Here is a 16,496-nt window from a genome sequence, read left to right on the forward strand (position 1 = left end):
AGAGATTAATTATTCTATATTGATGTAAAAGTATTATGAGCTCTGTCTGGTGCTGTGTATTTGACAATATCCGTACTGTCTCCTACATAAAAGCAGGTACAACTGTTTGAACTTGAACATAAAGTTAAAGCTACTGCGTGAGATGGCCAATGGCTGGAGTGTGCTTCACTGCTAGGCAGATGTAGTAATGTGATTACAGAGTGATAGTGACATATAGCTGCAGGTTTGTATTCAGGGAAAATCAATCAATTTTTTCATGAAATCTTGCACAAATGGATCAATAATCAGCAATGATAAAACTAGATTCTCAGGCAGTTTAGTGAAACCTTTTTAGTACATATAAATATACTGCATTGAAATTTGATTTCTGATCTTTCCTGCGGCAGCACAATTGTTATTTGTATTGATTCTGTTGACAGAGATTGGTGGATACTGATGTTGAAACCGAGCTCAGCTACCCGATTAGAAATGTCAATATCCCCTATTTCTATCCATATATTTTTTTGAGCTCCTCTTCCTTTGCAAATATTTCCTTCTATCCCATGCTGTCACTAATCTCAACTATTTAATTCAGGTATGTATTCTTCATGTAGGAGTTTAAACAATGATTTTGACAGTGAGAATATCACTGATAGGTAGGAGTCACCAGAAAACAATAAGAATCGAGAATTATGGATGAGTTTTGGGAGGCATTTTGGCGAGTGTGATGTGGGGAGGAGGGGAGTAAGATAAAGGAAGGACAGTTCTTGAAGTTGGAATTCAATTATATAACATACTGGACCAAGTGGACCCGTTGGGCCCATTCCTCGTAGAGGGGGGACAGGGAAGGGAGAGGGTGTCGTCACTGAGTGAGCCCTACTCCCCCTCCCCCGACCACCACCTCCCTCCCTCCCCCTCCCCCACCCCCACTTTCCCCTCCCTCCTCCACCCCCACTTTCCACTCCTCCCCACCCCCTCCTCCCCCCTGCCCCACCCCCTCCTCCCCCCTGCCCCCACCCCACTCTCTCCTGCCCCCCTTCCCCCCCACCCCTACTGTTCCCCCCACCACCCACTCTCCTCTCCCCCCTCCCCCCACCCCTCTCTCCCCCTCCTCGCCCCACCTGCACTCTCCCCCTCCTGCCCCCACCCCCACCGTCCCCTCCACCCACTTGGCCGCCACGCCCACTCCCCTCCGTGGAGCCATTGGCTGCGAAAAGCACTTACCAGTGCCCGTACATTGAACGCTGACTGCCGACGTGCGAGTCTCTACCGGGGCGGGACGGGCGAGGGAAGAAGGGTGAGGGAACGACTGGGGCCAGGCGAGAGGCAAGGGGAGAGGGAAGGACTGAGGAGAGGCGAGGACTGAGGACGGGCGAGAGGCGAGGGGAGAGGTGAGGGAAGGACTGAGGTCGGGGCCAGGCGAGGGGAGAGGGAAGGACTGAGCGCGGGCGGCGGCAGCGCTGCCGGTGGCCATCTTGTTTTGGCGAGTGAAGAGCAAATGAAGTGGAAGGTGGGGCATTGTGACGTCACACGCTGAGGCGTCTGACGAAATGGGTTATGAAGTGAATTCTCAAAGTTTAATATCTCTAAGTTTAAAAATGTAGCTTCAATTTGAATGAGAGTTGTTACATATTATGGGCAGGATAATGGTGAGTAAGGTGTCGTCAAAAACTGTGGTGCTATGGTGTACTGTTTTGGCTGTGCGAACCATAAAAGTTATGCTGTGGTCAAACACATACACACAAACATTCGTACAGAGAGGTTTAGTAATATATAAGATAAGATAAGATAAGATAGATTGTGTGCTACATCTGTTCAAGCTTTCATTGAATTGATTATTTTTGATCTCCTCAATTTATAGGTGTTTTCTCCACCAATGCACTGTGAATCCAAAGCCAGCCCATCTCCAGAAAAACCTGCCTCAGAAAAAGACATGAAATTATTACAGAAAGAAAAATTGAATGATGCGTTTCCTTCACCATATGAACAATCCAGGCACATACAATATGCAACACACTTCCCCATCCCTCAGGTGAGGTTCTAGAATAATTGTTTTTGTTGAACATTTTGAAGCAATTTGTAATAGTTTTCGTAAAACCCAGTGTTTAAAAGTCCATTGAACAGGATATAGACAGATATGCCAGAATCTCTGCTGTAACTTGCTAGAGTTTATTCAGTTACGGGGGGCACTTGTATCGAACATGCTTACCTAAGATATTCCGTAGAAACTCTTGGTGCCAGGTGAGTTCGAGTGCTAAACATTTTGCTGCAATTCTATTTTATACAGCTTTGCTTCTGTTCAGGAATTCATCCATTTTTATACGGTTAGTTATATAATTGTAAAATAATGCCTATTTTGTGGGTGTAGTTCTGGATCCTTCTTTGAAAATAATCTGTGCACATTTTTGAAAACTAATGTGCCTCACCTAACCTGGCATACTAAGGTTTCTAATAGATTAGGGATGCAGGAATGCCTGTTGTTAGAGGATTGAGCTGTGAGTGGTTAGAACCATATAAAACCAATCAGAAAATCTCAAAGTTATCAGGTCAGTTAACCTCTTCTAATTACCTTAGGGATTGTAACATCTAGTCCTACTAATCAATCTCTTCACCATCCCCCATTTTAATTTCTCCACCAAAGGTACTTGTTACTTCAGCATCTAAGTACCTGAGCTGTGGAATTTAATCCCAAAATGTTTACTGCTTATAGTTTTATTAAAAAACACTAGTAGTCCATCTCTTTTGAATAAACTTTTAATATGCCGTAATGCCTCGTGATTTGACCGAGTCAATTTTTGTATGATGGTGTTATGACTTGCCTTCAGATATTTTGCTATGTTAATGGTGCTATATAATACAACTGGTTCTTTATCCATTCAGCCTTCAGCATAATATTTATCTCATTTGACTTTTTAGCCCTTTACTAAATAATATTGTTTATCTTCCAGCCACAGTAATGATTCTAAATGCTGATAAAATTACATTGTACATAATCTGTCTTTTCGGTCAGCTGTCTTTATTGCCTGGTAAATGGTCTCTAGATAGATTAAATTGAAGGTTATAGAAGGTATCCACTAAGTGTGGAAACTCTTATCATAAGTTAAGGGATCAACTTGGAATAGTATCGATTTTTAAATTTCTTTTAACGTATGGCCTTCTTATCTCAGGCAAATGAATGCATATTTAAGGATACAAAAATCTAATTGCCCTGTTGGCTGTGAGGGTCTTTTGCAAAACAAATTTGGGCACCACCACTAGGGTTCATGGTGTGTATGACTGCCCAAAACATGGGGATTTTTCTATTTTGGGAAAATATATTTGGGAATATAATTGTTTATAATATATTCATTTAATTATCTGTTAATGGGGTATAAAATTAGGCTGTTGATTCAGCAAAGCAGATTGTGTCAACGTATTTTATTTATTTTTCTTGTTCTTTTTTCCCTACCTTGTCCTTCCACCTCTGAAAACAGGAGGAATCTGCAAGTCATGAATGCAATCAGCGCTTAGTGGTTTTATATGGTGTTGGCAAGCAACGAGATGAAGCTCGGCACGTAATTAAAAAAATAACCAAAGACATCTTGAAGGTTTTAAACAAGAAGAGCACTGCTGAGACTGGTAGGCAGAGCACATGAGATGCTGAGTGTTGCAGGTTTTATGTGTGAATTCCTTAGATTCATGTTCACATTTATCACAAGCAGTTTTGACAGTATTTGCAGGATCGTATGGATTTTTTGGGGATCCTGATTCCTGGTATTGTATATATCAGATCACAACTTGATTTCATGGGTGTTGAATTTGACTTCTTGAAGGTGGCTGCTTTTTGTGAGAGACAATACATTTGTTTTATTCATAATGGACTTAATGGAATCCACGATGGTCAATAATGTGTGCAGTTCACTGGTGGAATCATTGGAGAACATCAGTTGCTTCATTAGCCAGAACCTTGGGATCCAAATGCATTCCTTACTGTTAAAAAGCCAAGGATAGTTAACTTAATAACACAATTTAAGTTAGACTTGAAATCCCACACACACTCCAGTTGATAATGTTATCTTTTTAATTGTAATACATGGTGAGGTGAAGAATGATAGTGGTGATTTATGCTTCGCCATGACTACGTGTGGTGACTTGCCATTTTCCTAACTTCAGGGTCATGCTTGATACAAGCCAAACAATCTGTCACATAACACATAGATTCAGGCATATCAGTTTCGTATCATATATGAAAATTAAGATCTCTGACACTCAACAATCATGATACTACATTGAAGTGCTGACAGATTTTATGCAAAAGCTTCAAATATGAGATTTGAACTGATTGTGTTCTAAATCTGATGTAGAAAATAAGGCACTTTTTTTTACGAGTAGGGTCCTTTCTCCAATTGCCAAACTCTTTGCTGAGACAAGAATATTGTATACTACAAAGAAATAAAAAGTGAATAATGTTGTAATCGTATAAAACTTTGGTTAGTCCCTTTTGACTTCCCGAGTATCGTCGGGCAGTCTTCATCTTTTTTTGCTTCACTGAACCTTGCTGTGCCCTTCATTAGAAGCATGGGGTCTGAGTTTGCTTGATCTTAAAAAAAACAAAAACATTCTGTTGCTGCAAACATAATTAGATAGCATTTGAGTCAAAGTTACCATTTTAACTCTTGTCATGGTTTTTGGATTTTTAAACCATCATTAATCCAAGTATTTTTCATTTTTATATCGATCTCATCCATCCTTAAGGTGCCTGATTAAACAAAGATCTGGGTATGCCCGTAGCAATCAGGTTGTTTAACTCTGTTGCCATTATCCTCCCGAGTCGTCACAATTAATTTTAATTGTCACTATTCAACATTTAATATTTATATATTTAATAATGAATAAGGTGAATACTTTATCTAGAAACAGTATTTTAATGTAATTTGGTATGCATTGAAAGCATAATATTTAATTTTGTAAATGGAAAGTGCAGTGCATCACAATATAACATGCTGCCAAGACTAAACAGTATCATTTATAGTAATTGGCATTTTTGTCTGATTGTGAAAGTTACCTGGTCTGTCTTGTCTTTTTCCGTTGCGTCCATTCAATTTGACCTGCTCATTCACGAAATAAGACTTTTTTTGCTTGCCACAGATGAGGTGATTAATTAAAATGCAACTCTTTGGGATTATAGATGACAAATGTGTTTGCAGGATGCATAGCTGCATAAAATTTCCTGCTGGATATAATCTGATCAAGGTGGACAATGTAGTGGGAGATATAGTATCACTTGGGAAATGTAAAGTTATTGAAAAAGAGCAAAAAAAAAGTAAATGTTTTGAGTTAGTTTGAGAGAATGTATGGTCTTTTCATTTTTCTGTTGTTATTATCATGTATGGTTTGAGTTTAGTTTATAGTAACGTGTACCGAGTTACAGTGCAACAGTTGATTTAAATGAAAATCATTGTATAGGTGGAGAGGAAGGACAGAAGCGAAAGAAAAATAAACCAGAAGCATTTCCTACAGCTGAGGATATATTTGCCAAATTTCAGCATCTTTCACATTTTGATCAGCACCAAGTTACCTCTCAGGTGAGGGTTGGAGACATCTTTAGATTAATTGTAAAAATTAACAGATTTGCTCCATCTATTTGTGAGAAATTTAAAATGATGTAAGAAAAGTATTAAAGATGTGTCATGTATTACCTGGGCTAATATCATTGGGCAGTCTTTATCTTTTCTTGTTTCACTGAACTGTACTGTGCCCTTCATTAGAAGCATGGGGTCTGAGTTTGCTTGATCTTAAAAAAAACATTCTGTTGATGCAAACATAATTAGATGGCATTTGAGTCACTGGCTTTGAATTTCTGAAAAAAAAATTACACGATAATAGTTTCATTTGTTTTGGCTGTTTAAACTGATTATGATCAATGTAAGAAAAAATATTTATTTTAAACAAAATTAAGAAAAGATCAAAGTGGAAATAGAAGTAAGCCATTTGCCATGTAGCTCTTGTTACATCTTTCCATGAGATCATGTTAATAATTTTGTTTATTAACTATTCTTGTTTGTTCTATTGTGACAGGTATCACGGAATGTGTTAGAACAGATCACTAGTTTTGCCTTGGGAATGTCCTATCATCTGCCTCTTGTTCAGCACATTCAGTTTATTTTCGATCTGATGGAATATTCCCTTAATATCAGTGGATTAATAGATTTTGCTATTCAGGTACTAGTCCGTTTCCTCTGTCTCATGTGGCATGAACTAACATAGTGATGATCAAAGCAAATATTTCCTTGACATTTTTGGAATGATTTATTTATATCTGAAACTGGATTAACTTGTTTTTTTTATTGCCTCTTTGTTTTTCTTCTCTGGAAGGGGCTAAATGTAACTGTTTACAATTCTGTGAGCATCAGCAGTTCACTGCTACTTGATGCACTTGCCCATTTATGAGCATAGTTGGTTAGTGCTGACAGGCTGTTCTTCACTGAAGATCATTGCAGTGGAGCTTGATTATGTTCTGATCATTTTATTCTTGGAATAAGTACATGGAATTGGCATTATACCTGATATTCCCCAAAACTCCAGCCCACCTTCAGTACCTCAAAGCTTGTGAGGTCAATAGAAACATATCAGTTACGCAGCTTTGAATTGAGATTAGGAAACTTTGCTCTGTATATTTTAATTCCACACTAGGGAATATACTTGGCACAACTAAGATGCTGTGGCAGCTATCAAATAATATTTATATCCAATGAAGTTGCTGCAGATATTTTTCTCCAGAGCCTTCTGCTGTAGAGAATAAGTAACAGAGTGCACGTTACGTCACAGCAATAGAGTGCACATCACATGTAATTTGCACCAGAGATCTGAATATTCTATTGGGATCACTATGTTATTTAGTTATGATGTATCACGGGTGTTATTCATATTTTATGTTTGCTTCTTCTCACTGCTTTTTTGCAGTTGCTGAACGAATTGAGTGTTGTGGAGGCAGAGTTACTCCTGAAGTCATCCAGTCTAGTTGGCAGTTACACAACGGGTTTGTGCTTGTGCATTGTGGCAGTCCTGCGGCGCTACCATTCATGCCTTATTCTCAATCCTGATCAGACCGCACAAGTGTTTGAGGGGTGAGATGTATTGACTATTTCTGGACATTTTTGAGAGAATTTTAAGTGTTTTATATATGAAGGTATGCTTTGTCAGTAATTTATCGGAGACACCATTTCAAATTGGAGGATTGGATATTTCCTTTAGAAGGGATCAAAAGTAGAGGGAAAGGTATATTGCACTGTAATCTCTTCGACGAGAGTCTTGCACTGTAAATGTTGGGTTGGGTGCAATTTATATTAAATTCTCTTAGTTAATCTTGAACTGCTCCAGAAAACATATTCATAGAACATAAGTTCTATGTAAAATGCATAACAATTTTAGAACATACAATTACATTCCTCTAACATTGGAATAAGTATAGTCACTGAACAAAGGGTTTTCGGGAATATGAATATGGCTTCAGGTGATTTTCAGAATCTCTGTGTATTTTGCTGTCTGAATGTTTTGCATGGGGGTGCAAGTGTGATTGGAAGACATCAAAGAACAGTAAATTACTTTCAAGTCAAGTCAAGTCAATTTTATTTGTATAGCACATTTAAAAACAACCCACGTTGACCAAAGTGCTGTACATCTGATTAGGTACTAAGGAAAAAATGAAACATACAGTAGCACACAAACATAACAGCACATACAAAACAGTTCACAGTGCCTCCTCAATGGGCCTCAAACGCTAGGGAGTAGAAATAGGTTTTGAGCTTGGACTTAAAGGAGTCGATGGAGGGGGCAGTTCTGATGGGGAGAGGGATGTTGTTCCACAGTCTATGAGATGCAACCGCAAAAGCGCGGTCACCCCTGAGCTTAAGCCTAGACCGCGGGATAGTGAGTAGCCCCAAGTCGGCCGACCTGAGGGACCTGGAGTTAGAGAGGTGGGTTAGAAGATTTTTGATGTAGGGGGGGGGGAATGTCCATTTAGGGCTTTATATGTGAATAGGAGTAGCTTGAAGTTGATTCTGTACCGTACAGGGAGCCAGTGGAGAGAGGCCAGAATCGGCGTGATGCGGTCCCTTTTACGGGTACCCGTCAGGAGTCTTGCTGCGGCGTTTTGGACCAGTTGCAGGCGGGACAGGGATGATAGGCCGATCCCAGTGTATAGGGAGTTGCAGTAGTCTAGGCGGGAGGAAATGAAAGCGTGAATAATTTTTTCAGTGTCGTCGAATTGGAGGAAAGCTTTGATTTTAGCTATGGTACGAAGTTGGAAGAAGCTGGCTTTTACCACAGCGTTGACTTGCTTGTCAAACTTTAATGCAGAGTCAAATATCACGCCGAGGTTTTTGACATGCGGTTTGATTAGGCAGGATAGGCTTCCAAGACTGCCTGTTATCGATTTGATGGAGTCGGGGGGGCGAATAGGATGACCTCAGACTTGCTCTTGTTTAATTGGAGGAAGTTCTGTGCCATCCAACATTTTATATCCTCAAGGCAGTGTAAGAGGCTGTTTAAATTTGACTGGTTGTTGGGTTTCAGGGGAAGGTAAAGCTGAGTGTCATCGGCATAGCAGTGGAAAGAAATGCCGTGCCTTTGAATGATTTGGCCGAGGGGGAGCATGTATAGAGAGAAGAGAATGAGGCCTAGGATGGAGCCTTGTGGAACTCCGCAGGAGAGGCTAGCTGGAGAAGAGGAATAACTGCCTATGTTGATGGCGAAACTCCTATCTTTGAGGTAGGAAACGAACCAGCTCAGGGCCGTGCCATCAATGCCAACCGCGTACCGGAGACGGTCAATAAGGATGGTGTGGTCCACTGTATCGAACGCTGCGCTGAGATCGAGAAGGAGCAGGATTGCACAGTCGCCGGTGTCGATGGCGAGAAGCAGGCCGTTGTGTACCTTCAACAAGGCAGACTCTGTGCTGTGGTGGGCTCTGAAACCTGACTGGAAACTTTCCAGGATGGTGTTTTGGTGTAGGTAGGGCACTAATTGGTTTAGAATTGCATTTTCAAGGACTTTTGACAGGAATGGCAGTTTGGAAATGGGTCTGTAGTTGCTAGGCAAGGTGGGGTCTAGGTTAGGTTTTTTCAGTAGGGGCTGGACCACCGCGTGCTTGAAACAGGTTGGAACAGTGCCAGTGGCCAGAGAACTGTTGATAATAGAGAGGATGCTGGGACCGGCTATTGCAATGACATCCTTCAGAAGGGCAGTGGGGGCAGGATCAAGGGGGCAGGTTGCAGGTTTCATAGCGGAGACAAGCTTGGCAAGGGAGGATAGAGTGACGGGTTGGACTAGTGAGACAGCTAGGTCACGGGTGGGAGGGGAAATGTTCATTCTAATGTTCTCAACTTTGCTGGTGAAAAATATAGCGAATTCTTCGCACTTAGCAGGGGACCCAACTAAGCTGGTACTGGGGGCGGGACATATGACAGAGGTAATTGTGCTAAATAGGTACATGTACTTCTATTGTACATGTACCTCTATTCAAGGTACATGTACTTCTATTGGTTTAAGTAGTTTAATACCAATTATGCATCGGTTTACACAGTAGTTAAAAACGTTTCGCAGCTGTGAGTGGAATGGCTTAGAAACTAAATTACCATATTCAGGTGAAGATTATGGTAATAAAGGTGAAGAGTTGAGATACTGTCTGATGCATTTTTTGAAATAATTTTTAAATGTTTTGCTGGAAATGTAATACAAAAATCAAAATATTCTGATATTCTCATAAATAAAGTTCCAAATCATTACTGGCCAAAAAGTATCACAATTTCTTGAACCATCCTGCTGCATGAAAGATAAATAGACTTTCTGAGCTGCTAGATATTTCATCTCCAAAGAAAATGTTTCCATGACAATAATGCTGTAAGTGGTTTTGTTTTTATTTTCAGTTTGTGTGGTGTGGTGAAACATGGAGTAAACCCAGCAGACTGCTCCTCTGCTGAGCGCTGTATCCTTGCCTACCTCTATGATCTCTACACCTCTTGCAGTCACTTAAAGAGCAAGTTTGGTGAGCTCTTTGGGTAAGAATTATGAATGTATTACAGATCAAGTATGTGGGAAGATTACTGCCAAAGATTGCTTGATATTAATTTGATGGAAAGACTGGGAGAAGGATTTTGGATGTGTGGATGGGGTGATATTTTCCTTGAACTCATGTTTGAACATTGATTGGTGAGCTCCTAGATATTTCTGGAGTTATTGCATGCTAATATCTGTTTAAAGCCTTGGGCTGCATTGGACTAGAAAAGTCAGAGGGGCCATCGAGTCTATTGCATCAATTGAATACATTAAATTAATTACACTCTTATCACACTCATTTAATGTAATGGGAAACATTTTGGAATTAATGCATTAAATTCCTTCAGGGTTTAAAAATGCTTATTTATTGTGTGTATAATATTCAAACATGTTGTGCTGCAAACATGAGCTGCCTCACCAGCAAAGGAATAGTTATGTTTGTGAAATAAAGACCTTGGGTGATATCTATTTGCATGAATTTTAGATTGTGGTATGTTGCTTGTAAGATTTTGACAAATCTTGAAATAGGTTTTGATTAAATTAAAAATTGCTGCCAATTAACTTATTTTTAGTGATGCCTGCTCCAAAGTCAAGAATACCATCTACAGCAATATTGATCCTTCTGATTCCAACATGCTCTGGGAACCCGAGTTCATGATCGATGCCATAGAAAACCCTTCTGCACACAACTTTAGCTATTCCATGCTTGGAAAAATCCTGAATGACAATCCAGCCAATCGCTACAGTTTTGTTTGCAATGCACTTATGCATGTCTGTGTGGGACATCATGATCCTGATCGGTAAGAGCCTGACTGTTTTTACACTTAGATGACTAATTTGGTGTCAACTCCAGCATGTTTTAAAATTGCTCTAAAATCGATTGTCCTTCTACAGAAAAACTTAATTCATTAGCTTTGCAGAGAATGGAGTTTGCGATGAGTGGGATTAGTACATAGGGAAAGGTGTTTGCTTTTGACCTTCATGTTGCTTTATATTGTATTCAATTTTTTGCAACAATAGCCTGCAAGTGATCGAACAAATAATTTGTTATAGAACTCTACTAAGTCATTGTTAAGCCTCCTGCACTTAAAGGAATAAAGCCCTAGCCTGCCATACCTCTCTGTGTAGCTAAGTCCTTGAGACCTGGCAAAGCTTCATTAATCTACTCGGCATTCTTTCCAGCTTAATGGCATCTTTTATAGCAGGGTTACCAAAACTGAACACACTATCCCAAGTGCAGCCTCACCAATGTCTTGTCCAACTGTAGCATAACGTCCCAACTTCTATACTCAATTCCATGACTGATGGCTAGGTTGTAAAAAGTCGTCTTCACCATCCTACCTACCATGCCATTTTAAGCAACTATGCGATCCCTTTGCTTTTAGAGTTTACGTTGGAGATACAACGTGTGAACAGGCCCTTCGGCCCACCAAGTCTGTGCCAACCAGCGATCACCCCGTACATTAGCATTATCCTACACACTAGGGACACTTAACAGAAGCCAATTAACCTACAAACCTGTACATCTTTGAAGAGTGGAGGAAACTAGAGCACCCGGAGAAAACCCACGTGGTATCAGGGAGAATGTACAAACTCTGTATAGGGAGCACCCATAGTCAGGATTGAACCCGCGTCTCTGGCGCTGTAAGGTAGCAACTCTACCACTGCGCCACTGTGCATCTGCTCTGTAACTCTCCTCAGGGTCATACCATTCACTGTAAAGGTTTTGCCTTAGTTTAATTTCCCAAAATACAAATTCCCAAATAGTTTCAATTTCTATTTGTATGGAACTGTTTTGTCCTTATCAAAGGTAAATAATTTCAGAAATAGAACAATTACTTCGAAATAGAACAATGTCTAATTTGTCTTATCTAATTTGAGATGTGTTCGACCTCACTAAATATGATTCACACCTATTTTAAGCCATCCTTGTGGTCTATTATGCTGTTTAATTGTGAGGCCATTTTTATTTAACATAAGCATTCATGCAGCAAAGAGTTATTTTTGGTTTAGTTTCTTAGTTTAGAGATATAGCGCGGAAACAGGCCCTTCGGCCCACCAAGTCCGCACCGACCAGTGATCACCGCACATTAACACTATCCTACACACATTAGGGAAAATGAACACTTATACCAAGCCAATTATACCTACAAACCTGTAGGTCTTTGGAGTGTGGGAGGAAACCGAGATCTTGGAGAACTCACGCGGTCACGGGGAGAGCGTACAAACTCCACACAGATAAGCACCCGAAGTTGGGATCGAATCCGGGTCTCTAGTGCTGCAAGCACTGTAAGGTAGCAACTCTACCGCTGCACCAACGTGCCGCCCTTTAAGCAATGATTTGGGCTTAATTCAATCCTGAGGCAGATGCATTGTGCACTTGAAGTCACAACTCTACCTTGTCCTCTTGTACCAGCATTGAGATATTATTGTTCTTTGGGATTTATTATTAATTATGAACTTTTAGACAAAGGATGGATGATTTATTGTTCTTCATGAACGTGAGTCCTGTAAATACAACACTAAGCAAATTGGCTAACTGTCGCTTTTCTGGTGCCCACACGCACATAATCCTGCATGCTTGCTTCTTTTAAGTTAGATTGGTTATTCTCTTTGCAGATTGTTGTACATCTGTCTTTTTATTTAGTGTGAATGATATTGCTATCTTGTGTGCGGAGCTAACTGCCTATTGCAAGGCTCTCAGTGCAGAGTGGCTTGGTGTGCTCAAAGCACTGTGCTGTTCATCCAACAATGGAACTTGTGGCTTCAATGATCTTCTTTGTAATGTTGATGTAAGTATTTTTTTCATCATTTAGATTTTGAAGTTTTGATCTTTTTGGTTAAATTTGTCCTTTGACTTGTCTGCTTGCTGTTTGGTTAACATATTTATGGGGAAACTGCTACCACCAAGAAATCCCATTTGGCTAGAGATTTAAGGTAAAAAAGCAAGTGAATTCTGCAAGTTGGGTGAGGTTGCATTAGGAGAATGTGATCAGTTTGCAGAACAGGTTCTGGCTGAAGATTGGCAGCAAAGTATGACTGAATTTATAAATGGATCCGTAACTGTCATTCTAAGAGTGATGGCTTTAAAGAAAACGGTTACAAGGCAGGATTTTAAAACAATTGGTTGCAGCCCTGTAAAAGAGAAGATATTAAACATACATTGAGGAGTCTGGATTTAGTCAATGAAGTTCAGTTAACTACCCACATTCAGTATATTGCATTCAACCTGAGCATGTATGCTTTTACTACATTGAATTTAGGACATTGTCCATTGGAGCTGCTTCATTTTCATAAGATCAAGGTTTAAACTTGCAAACTCATTAGTGAATCAGTTGAGTTTTATGACAATTTGACAGGTTAATAGTCACTTTCACAAATGGCACATTTTTTAAATGAAACCGATGGAAATGTGAACCCCAATTTCATGTTTTGTTTAGATTGAAATACACTCTTTCATATTTGTTTTTTATTATCCCGAAAAGAGAGCTAAGAAATACCTGGGCCTTCTGATTAATGAGGTGAAAGTTACCTTTCCCCGTTCTGACTCAAAGCACTCAATGGCTTAACTTCTACTAGTCTCTCATATTAAAATGTTCTATTTTTCTCAGGTGAGCGATTTATCATTCCATGATTCTTTGGCAACCTTTATAGCTATTTTAATAGCTAGACAATGCTTGCTCCTGGAGGATTTGATTCGATGTGTGGCAATCCCCTCACTCCTTAATGCAGGTAACTACCTTAACTTCAGGTCCACTTTTTATAGTGCAACGGTATTGTATTTCACTTTTCATTTCAAGCATGGAATTAAGAATGTGCCTTTTTGCATTATGCTTTCTTTTATTCATGTACATAGAATTGTTACAGAACAGAATGAGCATGTGTAGCCACTAAGCCTTTACCAACAAATTGAAAAAGGAATAATGGTCCATCCCATACCTCAGCTTTTTTTTTCTGTAGTCTTTTATTTATCTTCTCCCTCAAATATCTATCTAATTCCCTTTTGCAATAATTGAATCTGATTCCATTGTTTTTCTGGATCATGACAACTTGCACATGAGAAAGCTATAAATTATGTTACAGTCATCTAAATTTGTCTTTAGTTTATTTTAGAGATACAGTGTGGAAACAGGCCCTTCGGCCAACTGAGTCCATGCCGACCATCAATTACCCATTCACTCTAGTTCCAGGTTATCCCACTTTCACATCCACCCCCTACACACGAGGGGCAATTAACAGAAATCAATTCACCTACCAACCTGCATATACTTGGAATGTGGGGGGAAACCAGAGCACCCGGAGAGAACCCGCGCAGTCACAGGTAGAACGTGCAATCTCTTGAGGTCAGGATCGAACCTGGGTCTCCGGCGCTGTGAGGCAGCAGCTCCACTGATGTGCCATTGTGTCGCTTTGTTGTTTGATTCCCACGAGAAGAAACCCTTTCTCTACAATTTGAGCCATCTCTATTGAATCATTTTCTTTTAAAAGCAGAACAGTCTCAGACTCTTCTGTCTGTCCTTTACATTGGAATTCCATTATTCCCAGGACTAGTGCACTGTCATTTTAGCCCGTTCGCAAGGAGTTGCCCATGATATTTTATTGCTTTCCACGTTTGTGTATGTATTTCATGTTTCTGTCTAATTTTCAACTAGCCCATTCCATCAATTTGTCTATTTTCTCATAGTTTGCCACAATTTTCCTTACTGCACTTATTTGTCCATAGATTATGAAATGATATCCTGTACACCAGGTGACTAATATATATGAATAGTCATTCAGTTGTTGACTCTTGGTGAATATCACCACATGCCTTTCTCCAGCTCTAAAGCAGAATTCATAGCCCGTCTATTTTATTCTGTGAGCTTTGCTTTTTCTTACATGATTATTACATGGCACTTTGAAACTTCATGTAAATACTTCAAACTGCAATTCTTTCTTCAACCCTTCCTTATTATCAAAACTTCAATGAAGCTAGTTAAGCATGGCTTGCTTTTAAACAATTCTGTGCAATTACTTGATCTTGACTCTTCTGGAAATTGAACATTTCTATTGAATCAAGTCTCCCTGTAAAACAGGTTTGTCCAAATGACTAATTTTATCCTTAATGATTTTGATCATTACAATCATTAAGATGCATTCATCTTCATTTTTTGACTAATGATGCAATCTTCCAGCCCTCTGGCATGTTTGGATGATTCCACAAAATGTCACTAATTTTACCTTTACTTCCTTCAAATACCTGGCATCCCTGAATGTGTGCTTTATCTCAATGCAGCTAGCATTTGTAGAAAATAAAAGACACAAAATGCTGGAGTAACTTAGTGTGTCAGGCAGCATCTCTGGAGAACATGGATAGGTGATGTTTCGAGGTGGGACCCTTCTTCAGACTGAAGGATCCCAACCCGAAACGTCACTTATCCATGGTCTCCAGAGGCAGTGCTTGATCTGCTAAGTTACTCCAGCGCCTTGTCTTTTTTTTGTAAACCAGCATCTGTAGTTCTTTGTGGCTCTGGCCTGTATAGAAACTTCATTTATCAGTTTTACTTTCTTTAACATATCAACTAATTCAACTCTTTCAATATCCAATGTCTATTCATTATATTCATTATTTGTGAAGGAATGCCTACCTCTTCATTACTTAAATGCCTATGGAAGATCTTAATTCAGTTTCATTATATTTTATGTACCCTGTGGCAGGTACTAAAATGCACTTGCATTACCTCTTCCTTTTCTTTTACTGTCTATTTTTATCAATCTGTTGTAGGAAGCACAACTTGGATTACTCTTAAAGATAATCATTCTGTTCATCCTTCATTTTTCTACAAATTAGCAACATTTTTTTTGTCCATAAGAAATTTGCAATGTCATTTTCTGAACAATGCTTTTTGTGACCTGTTTCTTTGTACTAAATGATGTTGCCCTATTTTTTTTAAGATGATGCACTTTGTGGAATGTAGCTTGGCAATCTTGAAACAACTAATTTCTAATGGTAGATCAAATGGAAACAAATTGAAGGCTGGTTATTTCACCACAATTGTAAGATATTGGTTGTATAATTGTCATAATTTTTTGATTTTACGTCTATTTTGATTCAAAGCATAGGGATGAAGTTAAATATAATTTGTAGACCAAAGAAATGTTATAAACTTTAATTCAAAACAGAAATTAGAAGAAAAAACATAACTGCAATTAAGCAACATCCTGCAAAATGTTTCCTCTTGCAAAACTTCTGATGAATCATAAGAGCGTGGTTAATAAAAGTTGCACAGTAAATATGCATTCATTTCCTTTTAACCTATGCATTATTGTGGTCTTAGGCAGATGGTGTTGAATAAAGGATTACCTTTGGAAATGATTCATGCATGCTGTTGAAATGAGCAGTAGTAAAGGTGGAGACAAAACAAAAACTTTGCGAATGCTGCAAAGCTGTACTGAGAGGAATGCTATATTGTTCTCTGCAGATGAAATGTTAAACCAAGACC

General features: G+C 39.3%; 1 protein-coding gene across 4 annotated transcripts in view; it reads left to right on the forward strand.

Moving 5' to 3' along the window:
• The window catches only part of med12 (mediator complex subunit 12), a 107,811-nt gene that overhangs the window by 46,477 nt on the left and 44,838 nt on the right, over positions 1-16,496 (forward strand). For all 4 annotated transcript variants that reach the window (XM_078412488.1, XM_078412485.1, XM_078412489.1 and 1 more), the window contains 9 exons: positions 1,841-2,011; positions 3,453-3,597; positions 5,425-5,543; positions 6,037-6,180; positions 6,922-7,085; positions 9,885-10,016; positions 10,587-10,814; positions 12,662-12,806; positions 13,626-13,746. In XM_078412488.1, the coding sequence (XP_078268614.1) occupies positions 1,841-2,011; positions 3,453-3,597; positions 5,425-5,543; positions 6,037-6,180; positions 6,922-7,085; positions 9,885-10,016; positions 10,587-10,814; positions 12,662-12,806; positions 13,626-13,746 (1,369 nt within the window). The remainder of the gene's footprint in view (positions 1-1,840; positions 2,012-3,452; positions 3,598-5,424; positions 5,544-6,036; positions 6,181-6,921; positions 7,086-9,884; positions 10,017-10,586; positions 10,815-12,661; positions 12,807-13,625; positions 13,747-16,496) is intronic.

The sequence above is a fragment of the Rhinoraja longicauda genome, chromosome 15 (genome assembly GCF_053455715.1).
Source record: "Rhinoraja longicauda isolate Sanriku21f chromosome 15, sRhiLon1.1, whole genome shotgun sequence".
Classification (NCBI taxonomy): Eukaryota; Metazoa; Chordata; class Chondrichthyes; order Rajiformes; family Arhynchobatidae; genus Rhinoraja; species Rhinoraja longicauda.